Source organism: Bombus impatiens, unplaced genomic scaffold (genome assembly GCF_000188095.3).
Source record: "Bombus impatiens unplaced genomic scaffold, BIMP_2.2 scf_0027, whole genome shotgun sequence".
In the NCBI taxonomy this organism is placed as follows: domain Eukaryota; kingdom Metazoa; phylum Arthropoda; class Insecta; order Hymenoptera; family Apidae; genus Bombus; species Bombus impatiens.
The window spans coordinates 306,757-334,138 of NT_176446.1; the positions used below are offsets into that span (position 1 = coordinate 306,757).

Genomic DNA, 27,382 nt, shown 5'->3' on the forward strand with positions numbered 1-27,382 from the left:
CCCCCCCTGCCGATGGGTCCTTGACTATATAAACTACAGCCTCGCCCGACCAGCCACCACAGTCACTGTGATCGTTCACGAAGTTCGAACGGGAGACGCGTCGGAGATACCAGTTTTTCGATACCTTTCCCGTAGAATCGACCGAATAATCATTTGCTGAAAAACTCGTTGTGTGACATCAGAGATAATAATTAGTTGGACAAGAAGTGTGATATCGCGATAAGCGAATCGTAATCAGTGCGACGTTAGTTAATCGGTGTGTGAAGCAACCCCCCGACGAAAGGATTAATCATGCAGATGCACGAGCAGATTATGATGGTTGATGGACAGGAGCAACCGATCTCCAGGACTTATCAATACAGAAAGGTAAGCGTCCTTAGGTTTTCGTCCAACGCCTGTTCTATCTACTCAAATAGATTTTCTATTCTATTGGAATATCATTGGAACTAGAATACAGTTAAACTAGAGTCGAGTAACTGCAAGCCAAACGAATAATTCCTGCAATTCGAATTAAAAGATTCGTCTTTTCAAACGATCGTCTATAATGGTTCGTTCCTTTCGATTTACAGGTGATGAAACCTATGCTGGAACGCAAACGCCGAGCAAGAATCAACCGGTGCTTGGACGAGCTGAAGGACCTGATGGTCACAGCGTTGGCTGGCGACGGCGAGAACGTGGCCAAGTTAGAAAAAGCCGACATTCTGGAATTGACTGTACGTCATCTTCACAAGCTTCAAAGGCAACAACGTCTTTCGGCGAATCCGGTGATCGACGCGGATCGATTCAGAGCCGGGTATACGCATTGTGCCAACGAGGTTAGCCGCTGCCTGGCCGCCACTCCGGGCGTCGACGTTGCCTTGGGGACCAAATTGATGACCCACTTGGGTCACAAGCTGAATTCCATGGACAAAACTGGCCCCCTAACGATACACGTGGCCGCGCCGCAATCTTCCCCGTCTTCGAGCAGCGAGCTCAGCTCCGACGAATACTCGATGCCCCTCACTCCGGCTTCCAGCCAACCGTCTCCAGTTAGAATCGACATCGAAGGCATCTCGCAGAATCATCAAGGTCTTCTGCAGGTTGCCAAACCCAACGAGCCGATCTGGAGACCGTGGTAAACAAGAGGACGAACGATCTCAACGGGCAAAGCCATCGTAGACTCGGTTAACCGAGTTCTCGATGGAAAGCAATCGGACCCTCGCTCACGGAGAAGCGAAATTACCGTGGCTGAATCTTAAGAGGAGTCCATTATGCGAAGAACCATTATCGGTATTGCAATTTTGTCTGTGATTTGAGCGAATAATTCGCGCGCCTTCGATGCAAGTCGTGACGGAGTGGAAACTTCGGCTCCTCTTCGTGGAATCCTTTTCTTCTAAAATTAACGACGGGGAAATATCATTTCCCGTAATATGTGCAAATACAGATTCCTGAAGGAACGAGGATCGAGGAGACGAAGACGAAGAAAAGGAATAGACTTAAGACTTTCTATTTGCTCAAGACACTTTGGTGTGAGACGAGAAGGAGGATCATCGAAATATCTTCCTTTTTGTAATATCGTCTTACGGATAAATTTTGTATGTTTACTAATTGAAACGTAATGACGTGCCCGCGTTAGCGGCTAGAGCTTTAATTTACTTGACAGTTAGAATTTTCTATTGTTTATTTCATACTTTTATCGAGAATATTTTTATTTTGTCCATTTTGGCGCGAGAACAGTCGTGCAACTCGACATGTCGATTATATATATATGTTTCCTCGCGTCGATTACGTCAGAATTTCGCGTATACATCGACTTGAGAAAGATTCATTCTCGCGCTAAAAACGTTGTTATGTGTGTGTTAACTCAGCCTGCTGTATTAATTTTTGTGTTTGACAAGCATTTGGAGATTTTGATTCTCATCGATAATTATTACTTATCAACACAAGAAAATAGCTGAGTAGAGAATCTTGTGATAGAGAAACGTGTACCTGTGATATTTACTCTAGATGTAAGAAAATTCTAGATCTTTAATAAATATATATTTCATTGAATTCTTATTAATTCTTCCTATTCTCCCTCACCAATTAATTATTCTTCTGCTGTAATTAAACTCTTACGCGCAGCTTTGCATCTTTAGATGTAGTACATTTTTTCGATCGAACAAAACAATTAATTATTGATTGCTAACTTTAATTAATATATCGTCTGCTGTTAATGCGGAAGCCATTGCATAAATTTTAATATTACTCAATATTATAGAAAATATAATTTTTGGTTAATATACATACATTAATATACTACTGAGATTCAGTCATGCGAATGAATTAAACATTACGATAAATAGAACTAAAACAACGAAGAATTGAGAAACTTCATAGTGTACTCACTCTAACAGCCCTCTCTGATGTCAAAGTAAAACATTACTTTCCCGCCACTCGCCTTCACCTGAAATCACGTAGTTCCTTAAGATTAGAAATATAGCAAATTCTTCGTGATAGAACGTTGACAACAATATATTACAATACGCGTATATTGCTAAAAATATTATTTCTATAGTAATATACTCTTAGCTAATATTCTTAAATTTGCAGTGCTCATTTCTCTTAAATAGCAATCCCAGTTTAAACGAATTGGAATTGCAAAGGTGATTCTCAACAGTTTGAGAACCTTTAATAATTATCATACACATATTACGATATTTTGGATAAGTTAATATTACTTCAAAATTGCGTAATGCGATACGTGTTCCAATCGTATATTATCTATCATTATCATAATCTACAATTATCTTATATAAATCTTTCGCAATCTACTTTATTATTTATATAAGACATTAACATACGATATTTTTCAAAAAATAAACTGTATATTTGACCATTTCTTGACACAATGCTTTTACATATATAAACAGAATTAATAATAATAATAATAAGCCCACCACAGAATTAACATTAATGAACAAAATATACGAAATAAATTGCGTATTTTCGCACGAGAAAACAACTTTCTTCAAATACAGATATAGCATAAATATAGCAAATAGTTATCATTGAACAACAAAAGAAGAACAGTCAGTACACTCTGTTTAATCAAATGTAACAATGTCACACTGCTCCGATACGCACGATCGACACATAAATCACAATCGATACGAACAAATGGTTCCAGCTCTAAGTTAACAATTTTCGATGAATATATTCACTAGACATTTAATATTAATCACCAACTAAAATACAGCACTAAAATAATGTTTTTCAATCTACCATAATATCCGTATTGAAACACACTTTACGTGTTATAGTGTGTTACTTAATGATGCTTCGAAATGTACATGTGTGTAAAGGGTTAGGTTAGTGAAGGAAGGAAAGTACGATCCATTTCAAGCGGTACCTTAACCGAAAATATCTATATTCTTAACCACTATCGTTTTCCCACAAGCGTTCGTACGTCATTTATTATTACTGTCTGTTATTAATAAATATTATTCTTTATTAAGATTATTTACCGATCTGCAATTTATTGGAGTATCATTGTCCACACATGTGCGAGCATCGAGTAAACGAGGAAATATTTCCAGGGTATATTCATATTCCGAGGAACTTAGAGGCACGATTCGGAGCACGAGACAGATACAACAATGGATAAAAGGCAGGTAAGCACAGGAAAACGGCAAACACTCTTAAAACACGATTATACTCACTTTTCCGAGAAGGAGACCGCCACTCAGCTGTAGCACGTGTTGTCATTACAAGTGCACGACCACGCTCCGCGGCCATCTTGCGGCAGTTCCTTCAAACTCTTGAGACACAAAATGTTTGAGCATTAGTCAAATAAAATCTGATTATTTGAATTGGAATTTAATTGGTTATTAAATTTGTGAAAAATATAAAGAAAATTAATGAATACGTAAAGAAGCGAAGAAAATGGTGTTTAGTATTTTATTCAGTATATAATGGATGATTATGGTTTCTGTATCGTTTCCACTATTACCGATGCACAAATGACATCAATCGATTTATAACGGGATTTGTATGTATGTATTTTAAGTGAGATATTATGTAAAATAACTTCGTCGAAATATAGATGATTGTAAAGTTTTTGAATGTCTTTTTTATGCAAAATACAAAATACGTAAAATATACTAACAATAATCTAATAAAAAATTAGACTATTATTTCATTATTAATTAATTATTTATTAATTAACAAATAGTTAAAATGAAAATGTGCATGGTACTCTGAAATAAACAATTAATCCATACATTGTATAAGAATGTTCAGCAAATGTTACTTCGATTTTATTGAAAAATGAATATTCCCGGGAATATTATTATTAACAAAATTATATTAAATTTACGTCTATACCTTGGAAATTGCAAGATTTGTAAAAAGGTATAGGAAATATACTATGATAATCAATAATAATCAAATTATAAATAGCCAAAACGAATCTTAGTGGCAATGAGTAAAATGAGAAATTTCGAGACCCGTTTTAAACGCAAAATAAACGCATACCCATGATATTGTTCTTTTTCTTGTTTTTATGTAAATCGATATATCAAATTATACACAATAATAGTTTGAGTAATCAATGAATATGAATAAACGTCTTAATTTTTTTCACAGAAATACGCGTGATATGTTATAAACGTAAAGTGCTCACTACTCTGAACTATACTAATCGCTTTACTTCGAGAATCGCAAGCAGAATGCATATCGATAAGTACATATATCGTTCCTGCTTTGGCGCCAATTGAACGTTTCCGTTACATATTTGAAATGCAACAATAAAAATATACTCAGAAGAAACACGACTATTGTTATTTATATAATTATTACATATAATGTAAATACAATTTTGATAATTGATATAATTTTATTTACTCTTCCAATCATAGAGATAGTGAGTTTAAATGATGTTAGGTTTAAATGATCGAACAGAAAAACTAACTTTAAGAGATATATTAGAAGCTAATCATCAAGAACAAATATTAATCCACCTTATATCTAATCTGTAATATTAAGTATAATTAAGAATAATTAATAAATGCGAGAAAGTAATGTTTGTATATAAACACGATATGCATAACCTAGTAAATGAAGTTCAAAAAACATATAAACAAATATGTATATTTATGTACTTGTATATCATAATCTACTTACTTCGATGTCAATAGCAGCAAATGATTATATTAATAACAGGTATTGTTAATTATTTTCTCAATGTTCCCAATAATTTGCTTTATAAACTCGAAAAGTTCGTTGACACAAATCATCAACAAGCGACATAACTACATGTGCATATACATATTCATATGCATTTTCGAAAACTAGAGTGCGTTGCAGTTCTTAGTTCATGATATACTACATTACCGACGTAACAATCGATATAGCAGTTTTAAATTACAAAGCCAATTTGAAACATAAATTTTGATACATATATGTGTACGTTTAAATTTAAGTAAAATCACTCTAATGTAAAAGGAGTATTATCTTCTAATTCCTAATAGATATAATAAAACACAAATCTATAGGCTATTGGATTACTATTTTTCATTATTTTAAGCAAATAACAATGAAATGTTAAACTTTTGAACATAAAAATCTGTAAAAATGTAATTCTTGTATATCAAATATTTTACTAGCAGGGAAATACAATTATATCTATTAAATTTATTATTGTTCTTATGCTTATTGTATAATTTCAATGTAATCAAATGTTCCACTTTATTAACTTGGAACATTCAAATATTTTCCACTCAGAATTGTATCTGTAACGAAAGATATTATGTGACTTTTATTAACTTTATCTATCCACAAATCCTATCGATTGGTTCTAATTTAGTTTCCAAGACAACGATTGCGCCGTTTAAAGTTATCCGCAATATCAGTGAAGAAAGAAACCGCGCAACTTACGTCAATCTCATTCATTTGTCGTTTTATTTATATTACTACGCAATAATACAAGCATTATATTAAAGAAATCACGATTATGGTTCAAAATCAAATAGTTCAAGCTGCAATACCTACTGTGTGTTACCGGAATAAAATGAAACCAATGAAAAGTGTTAAGGTATGTGATTTTCCTATTATCAGTCTATTTTTTCTTCTTAGTTTTTCGTTCAACTAAACAGCACGATTTAATTCTTCGAGTAACAAGATAATTTACTCACACTGTTAGATATCAAAAAGTACTGTAGAGACAATAACTCCAAAAAGTTCGCCAAATTCGATTAATCAACCTGCTTTATTCGCGGAGAAACAGGAAACAAAAGATGTAAAATTAAATGAAATCGAAAAGGAGGAACAGAAGGAGGAAGAAAAAGTAACATCTACTAAAGAGGTATCTTTTCCATTAGATACTTATTCTAGAGTAATATATATATTATCTTTGTCAAATAAATTATTTCTTTTAATATGATCGCTCGAGTATCAAATTATCAAATTATATAAAGAATGGCTTCAAGATTTTATAAAGATAGTTTGCTTTCGTGACAGAATATCAAGAGTAGAAGAAGAGAAGAACGTTTAGCTAGAGAAAAGCGAGAGGAGGAAGAAAGGGAAAGATTCGTAAAAGAAGCTGCTGAAAAGAAGGCAGCAGAGAGAGAAGAAATAATAAAACAAGCGAAAAGGTTTATTCTTTACAGGAAACCAATGTGTAGACGAATTAATCAAGGTCTTCTCGTTTCTGAGGTATTTAGAGAGTAAAAAATGTAGCACAAAAATTTCAATTTTAATCCAGTTGCCTTTTTATTTTTATTTTCTCGTCAGAGAAATATATTTGGATATGGAATTGTTAATTATGATTTCGTTAGTGTTATAGAGAATTGGATGCTCAACTAAAATTTCGGGAAACTCTTAAAAACGCAGATAAAGAGGAAGAAGTAGCGTACGTGAATTCAATGAAAGAGGATTTAGCAAAATACGAAGAGGAAATGAAACATAAAACGGAAAAGCAGTTGGAGAAAAGAAAGCATTATGCCTTCGAATTAAAGAAACAGTAAAATTTTACGACATTTTACATACCTGGTAGAAAACATTTTCTTTATTTGAATAACTTAATTTCCCGTTAGAATCGAAGAAACTAAGAATGCCGAAGCAGCGAGGGAGAGAGAGGTATTCGAAGCTGGTAAACAAGATCAAATAAATATGGAAAGATACTTGCAAGATATTAAAGAATTTGAAGCGCAACAAGTCAGTCTTTAATAATTAATATGTAATATTCCTTATATGTTTATGTTTAATAATTAATAGCTAAAAAAGAAGACTTATATTTATATATATTTATAATCTAACACGATATTACTTTGGTAATTATTTTTCGTAATGTATATGCGATATAAATGTGTTCGTAGTTGCAAAACAAGAAACAAAAATTAAAGCAATTTTTTAAAGACGCGATAGAGGAAAAGAAACAATTCGATCTGGAGCTTAAACACGAAGAAGAATTCGAGGATCGTGCAAACGAAATTTATCGGAATGCTAAAACGCGAATACAAAAGCTTCACAAAGCAGTGAAACACAAGGAAGAGGAAGAAAGAGAGCAGAAATCTCAACTAATAGGTAATTGCATTTCAATTTTATTTCAATCTACACGTATATTTTATTATTTATACGATTAAACGATTGATTATTTCAACAGCTGAGAAGTACGGCGTGGTTTTGAAGTCGATAAGAAGAAAGATAGATATGGAGGAACAACTATTGAAAAAAGCTCAGGAGGAGCAAGAGGAACGATATCAAGAAAAACAAAAAGCACGGAAACAGCATGAGGATCAAATGCGACAGGAAGTGCAACGTTTCCGACTCGAGGTGTTGGCTACGAAGTCGAAGCAACTTCAAGAGGAAAGAGATTTGAAAACGTGGGAGACGATTCAAAGATTTAAGAGGGCCGAGTCCGACGAAAAATACAGAGACGAGGAACGAAAGAAAAATTGGGATAAAAAGATGGAATACGGGAACGAAATAAAAAAGTACATTGTAAGTGTTTTTTTTTTGTACGTGGAGAAATCCTCATGGACATTCCGCTGTTCTAATAATCGTGTAACAGCAAAGTAGTGTCGGACTCCTACCGACTAAGACCTCCCCAGACGGAACAGTAGCCAGTGCGCGAGTTGATGATCGTCGGGCTCCTGTGTGTTTACTAACACCAAGCACCTTTTTAACCGAGCACACTCCCAGAAAGTACACCAAAACACAGACGCAAGGGAGGGGCTGGCTGGCCACTTGCCTGTAGTATATTACTTTTAAGAGAAAGTTTTGATTTTGCAATCCTCTTTTTGGATTATTCCATCATGTTGATGGTTTCGAACTCGCGATGTGTCGTCTTCAGTTCTGAGCCTTAACGAGCGAAGCTAACTGTCCCGCTAATTATTTTACCGATCTAGTAACTTCACTTTCTAGACAAATGATCTCTGTCTACGATCTATTTTTCGCAAGTCCCTTCAGATCACTGTAGAACTCCGTTTACTTGAACCTAGAGTTCACTGATTTTCTCCGCTATCTATGATTTGTTATTGACAGGTTTCATTAATTTGAACGATGCTTGATACATTTTTAGAATGAAAAAATAGCGGAGAGAATAAAGGAGAAAATAGCGGAGGAAAAAGCTGCAGACGTGAGAAAAATTATTGAGAAAGAGAATCAGAAGGTTCTTGACTATGCGGAGGAAGTTATAAATGAATCTAAAGGCGTGAGGCCGCTTTATCCAATCCTTAAGGTTGTGCAGGTATGTAAAATTATTTCTTAATAACTAGTACGAAATGTTTAAATTTCACATTGACAATGATATTTTTACTGATAGGACTGTAAACGAGAGATGGGTTTAATACAACCCGAAAAGAGAGAAGAAACAATCGTTGAGAAACCTGGAAGAAAACAAAGGGTCCGCAAATGTCAAAAATTTGTCGCCGAAGATAAGATTCGTTATTTGTAATGACGAAAAATAGAAAAAAAGTTAATTGTCACTGTTTTACCAATATAACAAGAATTCTAATAGAATTGTGCTGTAGAATTGTTGGTGTGAAAATTTAAACTTTCCCTTCCGAAATTCATATCTAATTATTCGTTTATTTTGTATATAATTAAGAAATATAGTCATGATGAATTTTAATGTTAAGATCAAGTTTGTGGTATATTTATTTAATAAATGCCCATCAAATCAGATACTTTTCTTACGCCCTGTACAGTTCGTCTTTTAACTTTTAACTGTTGGAATCGAATGTCATATTGTTATAGTGACGCTGGCCCACGTTTGCGATAAATTATCGTACATGTTACTCTAACGTTAAATGTTAGGTTAATGCGATATAAATATATTTTCACAACTTTTACAAGTTTTTCGACGATCTTCAAGAATTCTGACAACATATTTTTGAGAAATATAAGACGAAAATCGAAAGGACGTTGAAAATGTCTGATAAAGAGCCGCAAGAAAAGAAGAAGGAGCCTTTACCCCCAGTATTTACTTTCATAAATGCTGGCCTTTCGGGGTATGTTAGTATAATTCCAAATATTCAATTCCTCTTTATCGACATTTTATCTAATTTCTTACGTCACAAACTTAGATCATATGTATATGATACATGGAAAAAATATGAATAAATTTTCTGATTAATATTTCTTATTTTCTTATCTGATAATCATGTATTAAAAGTTATTTTATATAATAGTCTTATGTAATCTTATTACCGCTATTACGAAAATTTGCTAGAATGGCGGCGACATGTGTAGTTCATCCTATGGATGTAATAAAGAATCGAATTCAGATACAAAAGGAGAAAACTTCTGTCGGTAAGGTCGTCGCCTCCATATACAAAAATGAGGGCATTTTGAAATTTTATTCCGGGCTTAGCGCTGGTCTTGTACGACAAGCGACTTACACCACTGTAAGACTTGGTATATACAATCAATTACATGAATATTGGAAGTGAGTGCAAAATAATTTATTTGCGACCGGGTAACTATGTTTTCTTTCTATTTTTACATGTCTTTGATTATGAGCAATATTTTCAGAGAAAAGTACGTGGGCAAACCAAATTTTGGTGTATTGTCACTGATGGCAGCTACAGCAGGAGCTATTGGAGCCTTTGTTGGTACACCAGCAGAAGTCGCCCTCGTAAGAATGACGGCCGATGGCAGATTACCGAAAGGTTATTATCATCGTTTCATTCTATAGTTGCGTGATATGCGATATTATTTTTTCAACAATTTTTTCCCCTTTCGTTCTTCCTTATATCGTTGATGTAAAACGAGTTTTCCTTTTATCGATCTTGATGTTGTATATATGCAATTTCCTGCAGAGCAACGAAGGAATTACAAAAACGTGTTCAACGCGTTTGCAAGAATTTCTCGAGAAGAAGGAATCACCACTCTTTGGAGAGGCAGTGTAGCAACGATGGGACGAGCGGTGGTTGTCAATGTATCACAACTTGCAACTTACAGTCAAGCAAAATTTTTAATATCCACGAAATGTACTTATCTGCTTCAAATATTATCTATATCAGAAGAATTTATATCGATAGAAGTATCAAACACGTTTTATTCCACAGTGAATATACCGGAGGGTGTTGGTCTGCATTTCTCTGCGTCAATGTTATCTGGATTCCTTACTACCTTCAACTCTATGCCATTTGATATAACTAAAACAAGGTAAAATAATTAGATATTGATCTTTTCATATTCGCTATATTAATTTTCTTAATAGCGTTCCTAGCAGAAATTTTAAAAATCTCGAGAACAATCTTAATGCAAGCGTTCCTATTTCGATTATAATAAAATAGTTCCAAAGAAAGTAACAATTTTCAAGTTAAAAGGAATTTCTGTGACTGCAAATTTTCAGACTGCAAAACTTGAAAGGTGTGGAAAAGCCACCTGGTATGATCACAATGTTATTGTCGATAGCGAAAACCGAAGGTGTAAAGGCACTTTGGAAAGGTTTCTGGCCTACATATTGTAGAGTAGGGCCACACACAGTATTAACGTTTATCATTAATGAACAAATTGCAAAAATGTATAGACGATACGCGACATAGATATATAGCAAGCACAGAAAATATTTTAATGTCTGCTTTCTTATATATGTGTATACATATTATATTGCGTACTGTATTGTACCGCATTGTATTGTATACGAGCATTAATTGTATATGAATCTTTTATTGTATACGAATATTCAAGTGGCATGTACGACAAGATTGATATATTTATGAATAAACAATTATATTCATTTAGTTACTTATTTACAATTCTCTAGTAATAAGACAAACTTTTAAAAATAACGCTAGAGTGTATTTTCTTGCATGCACCGCAATATTTTAAGCTAATATAGTGTCACCTTCAAGCTCGCAATATCAGTCTGCATATTGCTAGGAAAGAATTCAATTTGCATGAATATATCGTTTTTTCTCTGCATTGTAAATGATAACGTAATCAAGTATTTATTATAAAAAAAAATGGCGAATACATAAAATAAAATCGTGTAAGATTTTATTATTGTTGTTGTTGTTTGCAAGAAACTTTTATAAAAATATCACTCAATGGGTTGTAGAAAGAGTATACGATATATTTGTCTTAACTTATCAAGTGTCACCATGGTAATTACAGCATTGGGAGCTGCTCTGCTGTAGTATGGTAGAAATCCACGCCACATCGATGTTACTCCTTCGGTTCTTGCTATGGTAGCGATCGCAGCGATGATCCCGGGTGGTTTCGACGGTAAAGTCCAAGTTTGTATTCTTTGAGAAATAATTGTGGATAAAAATATATTAATTTAGTAATCTTCTGACAATTACCTAGTTTTAGCTACATCCACAGGCACTGACAGCACAGACATCACGAATCCAGATATCATCGCTGAACAGAATGACAATAATATGCCTTCTTCGAATAAACCTATTGTTCATATCATATATGATTAAAGTAGTTGTTAATATAACTGCAATCTATCCGCTTCATAATCATGTACGAAATGAAAATTACAGGGGAAAAGCACGATGAAATCTTTATAGTGGAATAGTTTTAGAATTGTTGGTTGATAACTATCTTAGCACTGTCGATCTTGAAAATCAAAAAGATACAATTATTACAATATTCTAATATTATAACGGGGAATATTTTGAAAATCCTGAAGAATATAAAAACACAACCAAATTAAAATATAATTTTGGTACCATAGACTTGATTGTCAACATGTTGAATTTTAAAACTACTTCTGTATAAAAGCTATGAAATTTAATTTATGTTCTTCCCTGTAATCTTCATGCTTTTTCACTGCTTGGTCCTTAATGGGTTGATTATTAAAGTTCCTGTATACACCTGTGTCTTTCCACATTATTTTCACTCTACTATAGGTGCCTAACTGCGCTCCATTCACGATCATTGCTCTGGTCACAGTTGGTAGAGCTCCTCTCCATAATCCCTGAACACCCTCTGTTTTCCAAATGTCCGACAGCCCGTGGAAAACGTGTCTGTAATTCCGCCGCTTCTCTGAAAATGTATCCTTTGATTTATATGTCTAAATTAACTAATATAAGAATAAAAGATAGTTAAAATTTATGCTCACCAGGTGGTAATTGCGCATCACCTACCATACGAACATAAATTAAATCGGCCGGCGTTCCAACTAACGCACCACAAATACCAGAGAACATTCCAATGGTGACCATCGTAGGATAATTTAAACGACCAACGTATGATCTGAACACACGTTATTAACTTCTGCTCATACTATTTCAATGTTAAGTCAAATTGACGCTAACATTTAGGTAAAGTTCTTGATAGATACATACTATTTAATTAAATTTAGAGGTAAGTATTCTTACGAGATCAAATCATAGAGCGTGTTATATACACCAAGTCTTGTCGTAGTGTATGTTAATTGTCGAAGTATAGCCGGAGTCCAACCGACATAGAATCCACGTACTCCATGTTCTTGGTAAGTTCTGTATATCGTATCTCTCAAAGAAGTTCTTAAAATTTGCATTCGTATCTTAGTTGCATCCAAAGGATGTGTACATGTTTGGCCAATACATCTATATCATCACGTAGTTGTCGTAGAAACATCGTCTTTCACATAATATTACGTAAAGATAAGATAAGAGACAATTTTTCTCTAAACTTCTTCAAATTTAAATAAATTCCTAGGTTAATTCCTGGTTTCAAAAGTTTATGAAATACATGCAAAATAAAATTAATTTTCAATCAGAATGTTTATGTTTGAAATAAAATAAATTTGCGAAATTAATCAGGTTCAGATTTTAGAAATTTTTAAATAGAAAAGAAATGTATACTGATATTTTACCCTGACACTCCACCAATAATGAAGTTGACATAAGGAGGTATCGTTTGGTCTTGTTTAACTAAGAATAACATCGGATCATAGTCCAATAGAGAACTCATGAAGTTAGAGAAAATAATGCATTAAACTGCATTAAAACTTAACACGTGATATTTAATTCTACATTGATATATTTAATTTTTATATTATAGCTTCTGAATATGGCAACTTTTCAAAACTGAAAACCAATACTTTCGCATTTCACTCGAGTTAAGCACGATGCAATTAATGAGAATTTAAATATTACAATGCGGTCGATAAGATGACAATTATCTACCATCTACGAATTATTTAGCAGATATAAATGCAAGTTTGATTTTAGAAACATGCAGATATATAATAGAAAATTATAAAATATCGCGTTAGAAAGTTATTGTATTATATATTACCGGTACGAAGGATAATAAAATTGACGGACAACTACATGTGATGATTTAAGAATGTGACAAACACTTGTCAGTAGCCAAATTCCTATAGTCAAGAGAGAGTTTTAAAAAGAAATCAATGAGGGTTGGTAAATTCGTTTCTGACTTCGTCTTCGATTTCTTCAGAATTCGATGCAATTTCGTCAGATTTTTATGCATCATTGTTAACGTAGCGGTCATAGAAGGACTAACAGCAACCATCTTGCCGAAATTTCGAATTTCACCATCGTGTAATATTATACTACATCCTTGACGTCTTTTTCTATCATATGCAATCTGCAAATAAAATAAATCGCAATTGGCTGAAGTTACCTGGACAATGATCCAGCTTGTACGATTTTGTAAGAGTTTCATATTTTATAATATGAAATATTACATAAATTTTACTCGAATAAATTATATTAATAGATACGAATAGTGTTTCACTTTCAGAAGATAACGAGCAAACATACGTCACATTCTTCGAACAGATTTTTAAGGGTTGGCCATCGATAAGCTGGAAATTTACTGTGATGCAATTGAGTAATTGCGATCGCGTATCTTTCTGCAGTGTTATTCCATTGAGGTGGCTTTTCCGTATATAAGAAAGGTGATTTCCTTTTCTCCACATCTGGGACTATTGAAGTATCGATCGTAAATTCATCATCCCGATCACTGTTTATGCATATGAAAAGATAATTTTTAACAATTTCATTTTTCTTCTTTCGAAAGAATATTTTACAATTAAAAAAATATCACACATATACGTATCATTACTATATTTCATCCTTAAATTTACTTTCTTCATGCTTAAATTAAAATTAAAAGTACTTCATACTTATATTCACTTACTTATAGCGTCCTCCGATCGCGAATTCCATCCAATCGATGTAATTTTGGCAGTAAGAGTAATAAGGGAATACGTTCAATAATAATACCATCAGAATCTCCTCTTGCTTACGCAAATAACAATAGCAATCGACGGCTAAGTAACCAAAATATCCCTTATCTTGCATACCTCTAGCGAATTTATTCACCGTCGGTTTTATCTTATCGATATCCAAAGAAGTTTGAGGTAACATGTAAATAGTCGTCGAATGTGTGGCTTCTGTCATTGAGATACGTAATTTATAAATTACAAATAGATTTTTAATAGAACAGCGCATAAAAATGAGAAATTCTGGTATTAAGTTGGAAAATTTGATTAGCATCCCTTCGTTACCTGCTCCTATCGTAAATATAATAATAGAAGATTCCCCGCCAAAATAGCTTTCAGTACAGTTTTATAAACACTTATATAACCAAATGACGAAATAAAAAGTTTTGATATATTTTCCTAAAGTTTGAAGTCAAATATAATACCTAAATTTATCTTATCCGCAGTCCCCAACCACTTCGGTTTCTTTTTAGTCGCTTTCCCAGGAACAAAGAAAGAAACCATAATCGTCTTAGGATTTTTTTCCGGGGGAACAGCCTGCAGCAAACACCCAAATTTCTGCATATGAGCGTAGAACATCGCCCAAGTACTATACATCTTCGACAACCGAATCACATTTGGTATGATTTTCGGTATGTGTTCCCTCATTTTCTGAAGAAATTCAGCCCTCAAGCTTGGCTGCTCCATCCAATAATCGCCGTGTTTCTCTCGTTCCCGTCTCAACATCGGCATAAATGGCACGCTAATATGATTAATTAGAAAAATTCCACTCTGTTTACTAGTCGTACCGTAATTCAACTTGATCAACCACATACTAATTTCAGTATGAAGTACCATTAACTCGGACAACGACGAACAGAGTGTTTCATAATCCGTTATGTTACTTTTATACGGTGGCTGCGAAAGGCCAAAGCTGTTGATCATTTCAGACATGTTAGAAGCGTTTAGAAATTTTCGTTGCATTTCCATATCGGGACTCAGTAGAGGAACATTGAGAGCACCTGCCAATCTCATGTCGCACTCGTCGACAATATAAGGCAAGAAATAAGCCGATTTGCCAGCGATTTTCATCTCAATCTCGTTTAGAGATTCTTGAGAACAGTGGAGGATCCTGGAGACGTTTAAAGGGAGATTCTTAAAACAATCTGCTTGTGAGAGAGCGATGAAAGTAATTCGTTTCGCAACGCCTTCGTCGGGTGATATCGACTCGATGAAATCGCTGTACATCGTTAATAGATCTTCGGTAGGCTTCACGGGGAGAATATAGATCACTTCAGCGTTTGGATTGCGTACGAAACAAATTCGTAGGATCGTAATGTTCTGGTAAATGGTGAACATCTTGGGATTGAATACTTGACGTAAGTGTCTAGGATGTCCGATGGATGGTAGATGTAAGACTACATGAGGCTGCCTGGTTATAGAGTCGAATTCGTTGCTTAATTTTAGAGTAAGGTCTCGAGTAGTTTGCAAGGAGACCAGCATTTTCCTGAGGTAACGACGGTGCATTTCTTTTTTTGCTTTTAACGAGATCCAAAAGAACCACATGAGACTCGCGGCTATGTAAAGACACTCTGAGAGCCATTTCTTTCTGCGTAACTATGTAAAATAGGTTTCTATATGAGTATCTCGTTTATAATTATTTTAGAAACACGTTCCTTTCGATAATAATTTCCCTCGTAATAAAAATTTCCCTTCTACGCATTTTGAATATTATCCTATTAGAGACATGATTGATTAAGTTATAACTTTATTCCTTGTCTCGAGACGTTTATGATAATAAACGCAGAGGGCTACTTTATGAAAAATAAAAGAGATTAGCTTATACGATCGTGATCCTCAGCGCTTCATGTATAAATTTATTATTAGTAAAAAAATAATATTTACCCAATAACCACGCCAAAAAGCTTGTATCACTGTCGCAGCCACGTGTTTCCCGTCTATCGCCATGAACTGATTTTTCCAGCTCTTCAACCAAATAGCATCTTTCTCGTGTTTCAACAGAGTTATTAAGTCCGTTCTCGATAGTACGAAACTTGCAAAGTTCGTAATCTTCGCGAAAAAATCAAAAGTGGCGCGTGGATTTAAACGTAATATCGGTACCAAACGTTTCGTTAGAATTTTCTCAATTTGCGGGCGAAGCGCTAAATGCCACAACGATCCGTACAGAACTCCCTGAGCGTCTAAAATCTTTAACCAAGTGTCGTTAGTCTTGAACTTTCCATCGACGAATGTTAAACTCTTCAACTTTGATAATTCATCTTCGTAAGAGAACCCCCGCTGAACCTCTCTCTGCTTAAGAAGTTGAAGGAAGTCTGCAGTCTTCAACGATAACCGAATACTTGCCCGTTGTTTACCATTGACAGTGTCGCGAATAATATCGTGACCGCTTTTCCTAAAAAAATGTTAAACTACATTACGAATTATAAAAACGTGTGTGAGGTATCAATCAGAACTGTTGGATCTACTTGTCCTCATTAACGAAATGAATGAATCAAGATTAAAATATTTCTAATCACTGAAATATCGATACTAACATTGTTAGGTTATAAAATTTACCTACACGTCGATTCGTTTCTTTGGTAAGGAGAACATACGCGTTCGAAGATAAACGATTTCTTGAATAAACTTCAAGTCATATTCGTCGAATTCGGTTAGTGCCATTTCTTTTGGTTTAATTAGGATATCTTGAGTATCATCGAGATCCCATGTAGGTTTATTCTCCCAAGTGCAGAGACAGGATAATTCGTTCTCCTTCGTTTCGTTGAATGCATCACGACACATTTTATAAACTTTCCCCATCTCTTTCGGAGATAAATAAGACGGTGGTTGTGCACGACCTTTTATTGCTGTTAATAAATTAGTGTTCAGACGTACGAGACATTCCTCGCATATTCGTTCAATACTCATGAGTTCCTTGAAAGTATTGTCGTAGAACAGTTGTACAAATTCTAAAGAATCGTCCATCCATTTTTCCGTTCTACTTGCAAAAATGAAAGGCAAATATAATATAATTAAGAAATAATAAAAATATAATAGTATTATACTATTATACTTGTAAATGAAAGTATTATATTTCTATTGAAAAATTAAAACAATATCCGTATTATGAATAAAAGTATTCCAGTGTTTGCGTTTATTTGTTTTTCTTGAATTTATAATTTTATGTCTTTTATATTATTATGTGTATACAAGGTGTCTCAGCTAACTCGATCACCTGGGATAACTTCTAAAGTACGCGTTGTATAAACAAATATTTTATACAAAAGTTGCATGGTTCGGAGAAGTACTTTGCGCCATGTACTTATATTTTAAATCTAATAGTTAACGAATAATTTCGCTTTATTTGCCGAAAATTTATTTTGTGCAATATCAAGTTAACGATACAATACCATCAAATATTTCCGTGAAACAGCGGTGTTTATATGATTACGTTTATCAATACTATAGTTTTTACCTTATCGCAGTCGTCTATTTCTATTCGTTATCGTTCTGTCCTAGGTTAATAAATGATTGCCAAGTAAACACCGCGTCATACGGAAACCTTCGAACCTCCAACTTGATACAACACGAAATAAATCTTTAACCTTTTGAACGAAAAATGTTTTCATACAACGCATAGTTTAGAAGTTATTCGAGAGTTAGTTATATTCGATCAAGTTAGTCGAGACACCCTGTATAAAAGAAGAATAAAATAAATTAAAAGATAATTAAAAGTCACTATTTTACGTTTCGATTTATTTCAGACATCAGATTAAATTCTGTTTAAAATAAAAATTATTCTTAATTTAAAATTTAAAAAATTACGAACCAACCTGCTAAGTTTAATGATTTCTTTTCTGCGATCGCCAAGAAATTGTTTAATAGGAGTAACTTGCTCTTGTATTCCTTTGACAGCAGATTTTATTGAATCTATAAGTTCTGTATATATTTCTTCGGTTTGTAATAATTTATGATGGCGATTCATTTTGGCAATTTTATGGTGAGAATATAAAGTTGCAATGTGGACAAAATTCCACTCTGAAAATAATCATTAAAGAAAACGTAAATATCGTAATTTATGTATGTATAAAATTTATGAAAATTTACTTGTTATTGAAACTGTATCAATTATGACTTTCTGTTCAATCTAATACGTCTACTTCTTTTTAATAGTCTTCTTTATTTTATAGTAATTCCATTTAATGTTAAAATTATATAATAATGTATCGTATTTTTTTGTGTCAAAATAAATTGTGTGTATTTACAAAATAAACATTAATATAATTGTTGTAAATACGTCAGGACGAGTAAAATATATTCAAATAGTCGATTATCGTTGTAATCATGGTTAAGGCTACGGCATATTGATACGTCATCTTAATGATGTGGAACCTGTTTCCATGTGTTATATACAGTACATATACATACTTTAGTGTTCTTATTTTTTGATTACAATTTTACGCGATAAAATTAAATGAATTATAAGTCATTATTATTTTAACTAATTGAACATGATATTTAATGAATAACGAAGATGGCGCTTATTTGAACTAAGATGATTTATCTATATGTATGTTTGTAAAGTACTCGGTTGACATGTAAAGAGGTTATATTTCTCCGTATTACTCATTGCATTCATATTGACTGGAAACGTGTTGCAAAAAATATATTTAATGATAATTTCGACACGGAAAACACGTAGGAGCATAAAGGCGATAATATATGAAGCAAAACCCCATATTTAGAAATTATTATTGAATTTTCCAATTTCTATGACAGTGGATTGTCAAAGTATGTTGTTATACGGTGTTTTCATGTGACTGAAATTGTTCTGTAATTTGTTTTCTTTTATTGGTGTGATCTGATGCTCTCTATGAGTTAGCTTTACTATAGTTATATACAATCTATCAAGAAATATAGTAGATTTAACCTATAATATGAAATTATTAAAAACAGATTGTTGATATGTTAAAATAAAAATAAAAAATATCTCATAAATAAATATGTTACATTAATCTATTAAATCTATGATTGTAGAGAAAATTAAATATGTGTTTTATTTTCAGCAATTTAAGGCAAGGCAATGGGTACAACACCAAGTCGGTACGATGATCTATCTAAAAATGTTTATTTAGAAAAGTTTTGTGGAAAAAAAAGTATTCTTCCAAATGATCCATTTTGGAACACATTTCTGTCTTACAACATGAAACCACCTGTTACAAGAAATGACCAAATAGAATTAGATTCTCGATTGGACTCCTCATGCCAGCAATTACTCGTTAACAATTTAAGTACTGGCAATTTTGGTAGTCTGATACAAGTTGCTCTTATGCGTGCTAGTAATTTACTGGCATCAATGCAGAATCAAAAGTATGATATTTTCATTATCGTATTTCGTAACTAGAATTGTAAAAATAATTTATTACTTTATTACCCATGTTATACTTGATTATATTTTATAGAATCATATCAGCATGGCAAACATATAATGCATTGTTTGCATTGAGATGTATATTGAAATATTTAATTGAAACAGTGGGTGAAGAAGAAATGATAAAACATATAGAAGCACCACAGTTACCAGTGCCAACACAATCAAATTCATCTTACAGATTAAAGGATCTTTTTGAAGCATTAATTGATATTGTAACAGATGTACCACTGTGGTGAGTAGATTATATTTCTATATTGCCCTATTCCACTAATTTAACATTATGTCCTCATTACTTATATTATATTAAATTATTTATATTAAATTATATTCTGTATACAACATTTTTACAGTGAGTTCACATATGTGGTTCATCTAGAAGCTATAAATTGTTTACTTGTATTACTTTCTGTACAATTGTTTTCACAAACTGCAGCTGAATACAGCTGCATCTACAGAATAGCAATGCATTCACATTCTAGTGAACATGCACCGGCAATGGTGTGTACTTTATTGCATAATTTTGTGCAGCAAGAACATGCTCCTCCTGGTTTACTTACACAACAGCCAGGAGGAAGTATCGTTTTTAGTATAGCTGGTATGTTTAATAATACGATACATTATGTATTAGAACAGAATACTTCTTTTGCCAAAAACAAATATTAATATATTTACATCAAACATTTCAGCTGGATTATGGAATGTAATTACAATGGGCATGGGTAGTAGCTTAAAAAATGTACAAGTTACAAGTAATGGTACTTCTGAAGAAGAAGAACGAAAACGCGACACAGAAACACCTCTTGCTAGTCAATCTTTATTACTCCTATTGGTATTAACAAATCACTGTACTGCAACTGAAAACCCTTACAGGAATGCCCTTTTTACATTTGTTGATATGCAAGGCTAGTAATTTCATGAACTTCTACATTAATTTTCAGATATTAAATGATACAAAAAATCTGTCATTGATAAATGTCAATATTCTATTACTAATTGATTCTGACGTAATTATATATATTTTTTAGAAGGCTATTCCACAATGCAAGCAAAAGGCGCATTTAGGTTTAATTTAAATAAATTGTATAATGCTATATGTAAGATACCAAATACAGATGAAGTTACATTATTATTATACATGTTGCTACATAGGAATGCAAGTATAAAACAAGACATCATGAGAAGACCAGATATACAGCTATTGGTAAATATAAACTTATTAATTTATTAACTTAAAGGTGTCATAAACTTGAAATATATTATGGAATTTCTAACTAACATATTTGTATAGGTAATACCAATACTTCAGATATTATATCATGCTCCAAACAATACATCTCATCATATTTATATGTCTCTTATTATCCTTCTAATTTTAAGTGAAGACGAAACATTTAACAAGAGGATACATGAAATAGTAAGTATTTCAAAAAACTATGCAAAAGTACATGAAATCATAAATAATTAATAATAATTATCAATTTTTAGATGCTTAAGGGTGTGAGTTGGTATACAGAAAGATCAATAAGTGAAATATCATTAGGAGGTCTTTTAATTCTTGTTGTCATAAGAACTATACAATATAATATGTTCAAAATGAGGGTAAAGACATGTACAAAAGCAAATATAAATATAATAGAAAATTAATACAAAGTTAAGTAATAATATATTTTTAATATTTTACAGGATAAATATCTTCACACAAATTGTTTAGCAGCTTTAGCAAATATGTCAGCACAGTTCACATCTTTACATCCTTATGTTAGTCAAAGATTGCTAAGTTTGTTTGAAACTCTTGCAAAGAAACATGCTAGATTAGAAGCAAAAATACGCACGCAACCTTCTATTTCTTCTGATAGTACTACTATCACAATTAATGGAACAACAGCAAATACAGATTTGGTAAGATCCTACAGTTATTTGTAATAAATAATTTATGCTAAATAATGTATATATTAAACGTACTTCATTTCAGATTCAAGACTTAACAATACTTGAAGAAGTTTTGCGAATGGTACTAGAGATCATAAATAGTTGTTTAACTCATAGACTCGCACATAATCCGAACTTAATATACACTCTTTTGTATAAAAAAGATATTTTTCAACCATTTAGGATGCATTCAGCATTTCAAGACATTGTGCAAAATATAGATTCTGTAAGTTCCAGTATAAGACATAAGAAATATATATTATAATTCTTAAATTAAATAACTGTACTTTATCCGTCAGGTCATAAATTTCTTTTCTTATAAATTGGAACAAAAAGATCAGTCGCAACTTGGCGTGACTCAGGTATTAACTACGATCCAGCAAGGTACTAGTGAATGGCCACGTGACCGTTTAAGGGTATGTTTTATCTTTTTATATTTATATTTATATTTATATATTATATATTTATATATTTTCTATCATATACGTTGTTTTTACTCAATTGCATTATTTAACTTGTCTATGCATTATATAGAAATTTCCAGAACTAAAATTTAAGTATGTAGAAGAGGAACAACCAGAAGAGTTCTTTATTCCTTATGTATGGAATGTCGTGTGTCAAAGTGCACTGTTACATTGGAATGCAGAAAATATAAAATTATTTTCACCCCATACTGGTGAACAAACCACGATTATCGTTTGCTGATACTGAGATAAAAACTGCTGTTTGCAGTAAATACATGATGCAATACAAATGGAGTAAAAAATATTGGAAGTATTATTTCTTCATGAGACACCCATTTGATACGAGAAAAACAATATATATTGTTTATTGTAAAGGTAATCATAGCAGGCGGATAGAGACTAACATAATACATACTCATTTTACGTCTGAAATCAGTTTGTTGGTATTTATCTCTTGCCTTAGTCACTGTTTCAATTAATTATATTAATATTTCATTTTCCAAAATAACAGTGCTGTGTTGGAAATGGATATTAGTTAAATCTAATGAAATTTAATTAAAATAACATGAAACCGTGGAATATTTTTATGTTTTTTTAATGTGCATAAGCCTAATTAATAAGATATGATTTATAAACAATACTAGTTAATTCATTCATCGTGCAGTAATGAAATTGGCTTTAATTTCATAAGACTATGCATTGTTAAGACTGGTGTTACAATCTATCATTTTAGAAAAGCTGCATTATCGCTTGAATCAAATATCATCGATAAATAAAAATATTTAAATATTCAACTGGAGCAGCATAAATTCACACCATGGGTAAGAGTGAAACTTAAATATAAAAATTTTATAATAATCACAAAAGGATATAAATAAATATTGGAGTTTCCAGATGAATTCATGCTAAAAAGTATTTTCGACATATTAATAAAATTTTCCATAATGAAAATGATAATGATAAGAGAAAATTTTCTGTAAATTGGTTATTACCTCCGCTTTTAAAAAATGATAAAAAACATAATTTTTTTCAAATAGCTCCAATTACATTATAGAATTATTTCAAAACTAGGATTTGATAGTATTACATAATGTGATTTTTAAGGCATGCAAAAATTTCGTTGTACGCCATTATTTATATAGACGCGAAAAAGTTTATTTACATTTTGTTTATCGTATTTAATTGTGAATATATGATATGTAGTAAAAGCATGGAACAAGATATTGTGTTAATTATTTAATGAAAATTTAAAAAAATGGCATAGTGTAACAGCATTTGTATACATATACAATCGACGCTGTTAATGTTGAAAATGATTTTAATTTAATATATATATACATATACTAAAATAAAGAATTCTGATATTTATAAAGAGTATGTTTTTATTTTATCAAATGTTTGATTTAAATGATACAAAATAAAGATGTTTTGTAAATATCAAACTCAATAAATGAATTATAGTAACCCAAAGAATATAGTAGAAGTATTCCTCAAATGATTTTTAAATAGTCACGGGTTCATATATCAAATTATATTTAACAAACTAATTTTGATTAATTTTCTTTAATAGGTAAAGATTTTTGATATGTATATAAAAGTGGATTTTTTAACTTTTGTGTATATAAACCTATTTAAACTAAACGTATGTAACAAAAGACAATTTACTAAATACTATTAAATGAACATTCTTATCTGCTACAAATTAAGAAGGGAAAAATCAATATCAACTATTTTTCAGCCTATAGGACATATTAAAATACATTAAATTCTTCGAGTATTTTATACATAGATTTTAATCATGTCGGTTTCAATCATTATTACTTTGCAACATGTATAACTTTACATTGAAAGCTTCGTTCCTTGATTTTGTAGAACAAAATAAAGTCTAATCAAATTTGTAGCATAGTAGTATAAAAATATGTAAGAAATAAAATTAATATACACTATTAAAGCAAATATACAACGTATCTAAATTCCAATACATCCTATCGGCTGTAAAGTTAGTCCCTCCACTTTTCGAATGTACATCTTTATTAAACAAATACAGTTGACGTCTTAATATTATTTATAATATGTCGTTATAGATAGTATTTCATTTTCCTAGCCTGTGCAGCGTGTATATGCGGCCGCGCGTGTGTATTCTGTATGTATTCTGTATGTACTCTGTGTGTGTGTGTGTGTGTGTGTGTGTATGCATGTAGTGTAAATGTATATGACGTGTACATACATATGTATGCAGGTGTGTATGTTTCTCTGTGTACAATACTATTGCTAATATTTCTCTTGTCGAACGATTCTCAGTTGCAGGATAACAAGGTAATTTGACGTTTCTGTGCGTCGCGTGCAGACGCGCCGAGTAACTCAGTGTGTCACATGTTTAAATTAAGACTTGTGTTACAATCCTTTCTCGCCTTAGCTGTACTTCACGTCACTTAATGACTTTGAAACTGTGCTTAGCGTACATATAGTATCAGTATTAATAATTAAATTCCTTAACGGTACTATATCGTTACTTATCCTTATTAGTTAACACACAATCAATCTGCGACGGGAGGGAATTTAGTCGGTCCGTAACGTGTCGTCCCTTACGGCCTAGCTATATAGTCGGTATAGTTGATTATTTAATTCATTACAACGTTACCGTAGGATCGGTATTACTTTATCTCTTTTTATCCTTCTCTGTATTTTATTGAACGTTGAAATGTTTCAATTACGTGCCAGACACGTACCTATGCACGCAATTTCTGTGGCCTTTTTTCCTTCTTCTTCCATCGAGAGTATACGGTACTTACGTTTGTATACGAATTAGAGGCGAGAGCGTGTGTTATCTGCCGTGCGCCCAAGTGCTCTAACAAATTCGGATCAAGCGTTTCGCTATTCAGGAACACAAAAATTCGCGGGCTTTTTAAAGTGTCACACTTGATTCATACAATCGCGAACAGTATACTCCTGAATTGTTTCACCTTGGACCGATGTTGAATTGAAAATATTCTGCAGACTATTTAGGCGAACGGTACGTGTAAATGTCGAAGAGTATGTATATTTATATACGTAAACATACATACACGGATACATGTGCATATGTATACGTACACTAGCTGCCTACAAAATACAATAGTACATTACAAATTCATACCTTCTTCCCTCTGGTTTTTCGTTTTTCTTTTCTCTCTTTTTCCTTTCATCTCTTAAATCATCATTTGCAAACAGCTTAGATATATTTTTATGTATAATATATATTATATAATAGTATCATCTAGTTGGTTTTTGTTTTGCGTAGTTCCATTCTTTTCTTTTCTCTTTTTTCTTCCCTTACTCTCCATAATATAATTAATATAATTAAGTACATCTTTAGAGCAGGCGTGTACACGCCTAGTTAGGTTTGCAATGGTGTCGTTCTCTCTTACGAATCTCTTCGCTAGCAGCCGAGAAAAACGAGTCTTCCTGATATACACATACGTATTACATCTTGCTCCAAATGGCTCGTTAGACCGGGTAACAAAAGAATGCTCCCTTTTCTGTACTGCAGTCGTCGACGGATACCCTTGGTCGAAAACGACTTCCGATACAGAATGCACCGCGATTCGAATTCTCGCGCTCCTAATGCTCCAAAAGCCAGCATTTTTACTCGTTTGTGCAATTGTCAGATTTTTTATACTTATGCCGTGTAAAAGACTCAAGAAAGGGTCTGTGGGGCGCTGCGTGTTGTGCGATCGAAGAAGGAATCGGTCAATCGAAATTTTGTTCTTTTTCTTTTTTTTATGATTCACGATAAATCTGATGATATCCGACAAGCGTGTGTGTGTTGGTGTATATAAAGAATGTATAATCCCATATAAAGAGAGGAAGTTCATTCTTTTCTAATAGAATTATTTTTTCCCCAGTATTACACCGTACATAAGTGAAATGCGTTTAGATCGATATCCTTGAGAATAATATAATTGCGTTCCGACAACTACGAACCGAGATTGTAAATCAGATGAGAGATTTAAAATTTGGAATAGAGAGAGGCATGGTGGTTCGTCTATTCACGAGGAATTTGCGAGGAAATCCGAAGTGCGCATACACGTGTGTCGCATGTACGCTCTTAAAAGATAAAAAATCAAGTGAAATAAATAGCAGCGGTGTTACTTTCTTCTCCGTTTCGCTTCCGTCGATCATTCTTATTTCTTTTTCTTCTTTTATGTCTTCCGCGATCACTTTGAATACTTAATCGACGCGCCATTCTGTTCTTCCTCGATCAGAGTTTTTGAAACGAAACAAACGCGTAAAGATAACACGCGTATCTTTATCCAAGACGTGTGGAAAAATAGACAAACCGTTAAAAATAAAATTAATTCGTTGGAAAATAAAAATGAGAGAAACAAGTCGCGATTATGGCAAGTAACGTGACGATAGCGAGTTGCTATGTAGGAGCTCTTTACGAAAAGTTTTCAAACTTCTGACAAATCTCTTATAAAAATGATATGATATGCTCGTTGGAAAAATAAATTGTTCATATAGTTTCTATGAATATAGATATCCGTACACAAACTTTCAGTACTAAGTATTCGATCGGTCGGTATAATTCTAAATACACAAATACATACACAAGATCCTTTCATTACTTCGTAGCGAGTATCAATGCGCAGTTATTTACGAGATCATTCGTCGATAATTAATACCCTGCGGATCATTGCACGTACGTGGCATGCATTCAATGACAAACGAACCGTGCTCGTTCTCTATTACAAATAACAGAATACAGAATACTTCCGTTTAACACTCGATTACGTTCCTCGTTACATGCTTCTCTTTTTCTGATGAACGCGACGGATCGTGCATCAAGGAATGGCCGATATTTTTCTTTGCGTCTGTCCCTTAACACCTATATGCCATTATAACAGTTAATGTTTTAAAATACAACAACAGTAGAGCAGT

General features: G+C 32.7%; 7 protein-coding genes across 13 annotated transcripts in view; 4 read left to right on the top strand and 3 right to left on the bottom strand.

Moving 5' to 3' along the window:
* LOC100744994 (tubulin polyglutamylase TTLL4-like) overlaps window positions 1-3,787 on the bottom strand; it is a 244,962-nt gene extending 241,175 nt beyond the window's left edge. For 3 of the 6 annotated variants that reach the window (XM_012386666.3, XM_012386632.3, XM_012386643.3), the window contains exons 1-2: window positions 3,681-3,787; window positions 2,368-2,425 (exon numbers count right to left, since the gene is read on the bottom strand). The gene's annotated coding sequence lies outside the window, so the exon portion shown is untranslated. Of the gene's footprint in view, window positions 1-2,367; window positions 2,426-3,485; window positions 3,661-3,680 lie in introns of those variants that run through there. The other 3 variants (XM_033320945.1, XM_012386636.3, XM_012386651.3) reach the window with 1 other exon arrangement.
* Window positions 7-2,028, top strand: LOC100747034 (enhancer of split m7 protein-like). Its single transcript, XM_003484895.4, has 2 exons — window positions 7-366; window positions 570-2,028. Exons 1-2 carry the CDS (start codon window positions 292-294, stop codon window positions 1,116-1,118), a joined length of 624 nt encoding a protein of 207 aa, XP_003484943.1. The 5' UTR covers window positions 7-291; the 3' UTR covers window positions 1,119-2,028.
* A 3,497-nt stretch (window positions 3,788-7,284) lies between the features above and the next one.
* LOC105680817 (trichohyalin-like) lies at window positions 7,285-8,980 on the top strand. The gene is made up of 4 exons (XM_033321031.1): window positions 7,285-7,542; window positions 7,622-7,965; window positions 8,540-8,707; window positions 8,783-8,980. Exons 2-4 carry the CDS (start codon window positions 7,669-7,671, stop codon window positions 8,912-8,914), a joined length of 597 nt encoding a protein of 198 aa, XP_033176922.1. The 5' UTR covers window positions 7,285-7,542; window positions 7,622-7,668; the 3' UTR covers window positions 8,915-8,980.
* A 410-nt stretch (window positions 8,981-9,390) lies between these two features.
* On the top strand, window positions 9,391-11,012 carry LOC100740321 (mitochondrial 2-oxoglutarate/malate carrier protein-like). Its single transcript, XM_033321040.1, has 6 exons — window positions 9,391-9,474; window positions 9,651-9,907; window positions 9,994-10,130; window positions 10,281-10,451; window positions 10,530-10,629; window positions 10,820-11,012. Exons 1-6 carry the CDS (start codon window positions 9,391-9,393, stop codon window positions 11,010-11,012), a joined length of 942 nt encoding a protein of 313 aa, XP_033176931.1.
* On the bottom strand, window positions 10,965-13,090 carry LOC117151739 (mitochondrial 2-oxoglutarate/malate carrier protein-like). The gene is made up of 5 exons (XM_033321088.1): window positions 12,801-13,090; window positions 12,542-12,675; window positions 12,295-12,465; window positions 11,772-11,871; window positions 10,965-11,714 (listed from the first exon to the last, which is right to left on the bottom strand). Exons 1-5 carry the CDS (start codon window positions 12,959-12,961, stop codon window positions 11,510-11,512), a joined length of 771 nt encoding a protein of 256 aa, XP_033176979.1. The 5' UTR covers window positions 12,962-13,090; the 3' UTR covers window positions 10,965-11,509.
* A 21-nt stretch (window positions 13,091-13,111) lies between these two features.
* On the bottom strand, window positions 13,112-18,857 carry LOC100740446 (IQ motif-containing protein H-like). The gene is made up of 8 exons (XM_033321079.1): window positions 18,743-18,857; window positions 18,469-18,673; window positions 17,217-17,633; window positions 16,541-17,048; window positions 15,082-16,252; window positions 14,572-14,827; window positions 14,193-14,394; window positions 13,112-14,016 (listed from the first exon to the last, which is right to left on the bottom strand). Exons 2-8 carry the CDS (start codon window positions 18,618-18,620, stop codon window positions 13,750-13,752), a joined length of 2,973 nt encoding a protein of 990 aa, XP_033176970.1. The 5' UTR covers window positions 18,621-18,673; window positions 18,743-18,857; the 3' UTR covers window positions 13,112-13,749.
* A 175-nt stretch (window positions 18,858-19,032) lies between these two features.
* On the top strand, window positions 19,033-23,432 carry LOC100750179 (dymeclin). 2 transcript variants are annotated; one of them, XM_003484921.4, is made up of 12 exons: window positions 19,033-19,426; window positions 19,702-20,005; window positions 20,098-20,301; window positions 20,420-20,664; window positions 20,756-20,971; window positions 21,095-21,270; window positions 21,358-21,483; window positions 21,555-21,668; window positions 21,753-21,968; window positions 22,042-22,224; window positions 22,298-22,414; window positions 22,533-22,703. In XM_003484921.4, the coding sequence occupies exons 2-12, from the start codon at window positions 19,719-19,721 to the stop codon at window positions 22,701-22,703; spliced, it is 2,055 nt and encodes a 684-aa protein (XP_003484969.1). In that variant the 5' UTR covers window positions 19,033-19,426; window positions 19,702-19,718. The 2 variants fall into 2 exon arrangements, with proteins under 2 accessions (XP_003484969.1, XP_033176974.1); XM_033321083.1 differs by lacking the exon at window positions 19,033-19,426 and having other exon boundaries at window positions 19,719-20,005; window positions 22,533-23,432.
* The last annotated feature ends 3,950 nt before the right edge of the window (window positions 23,433-27,382 follow it).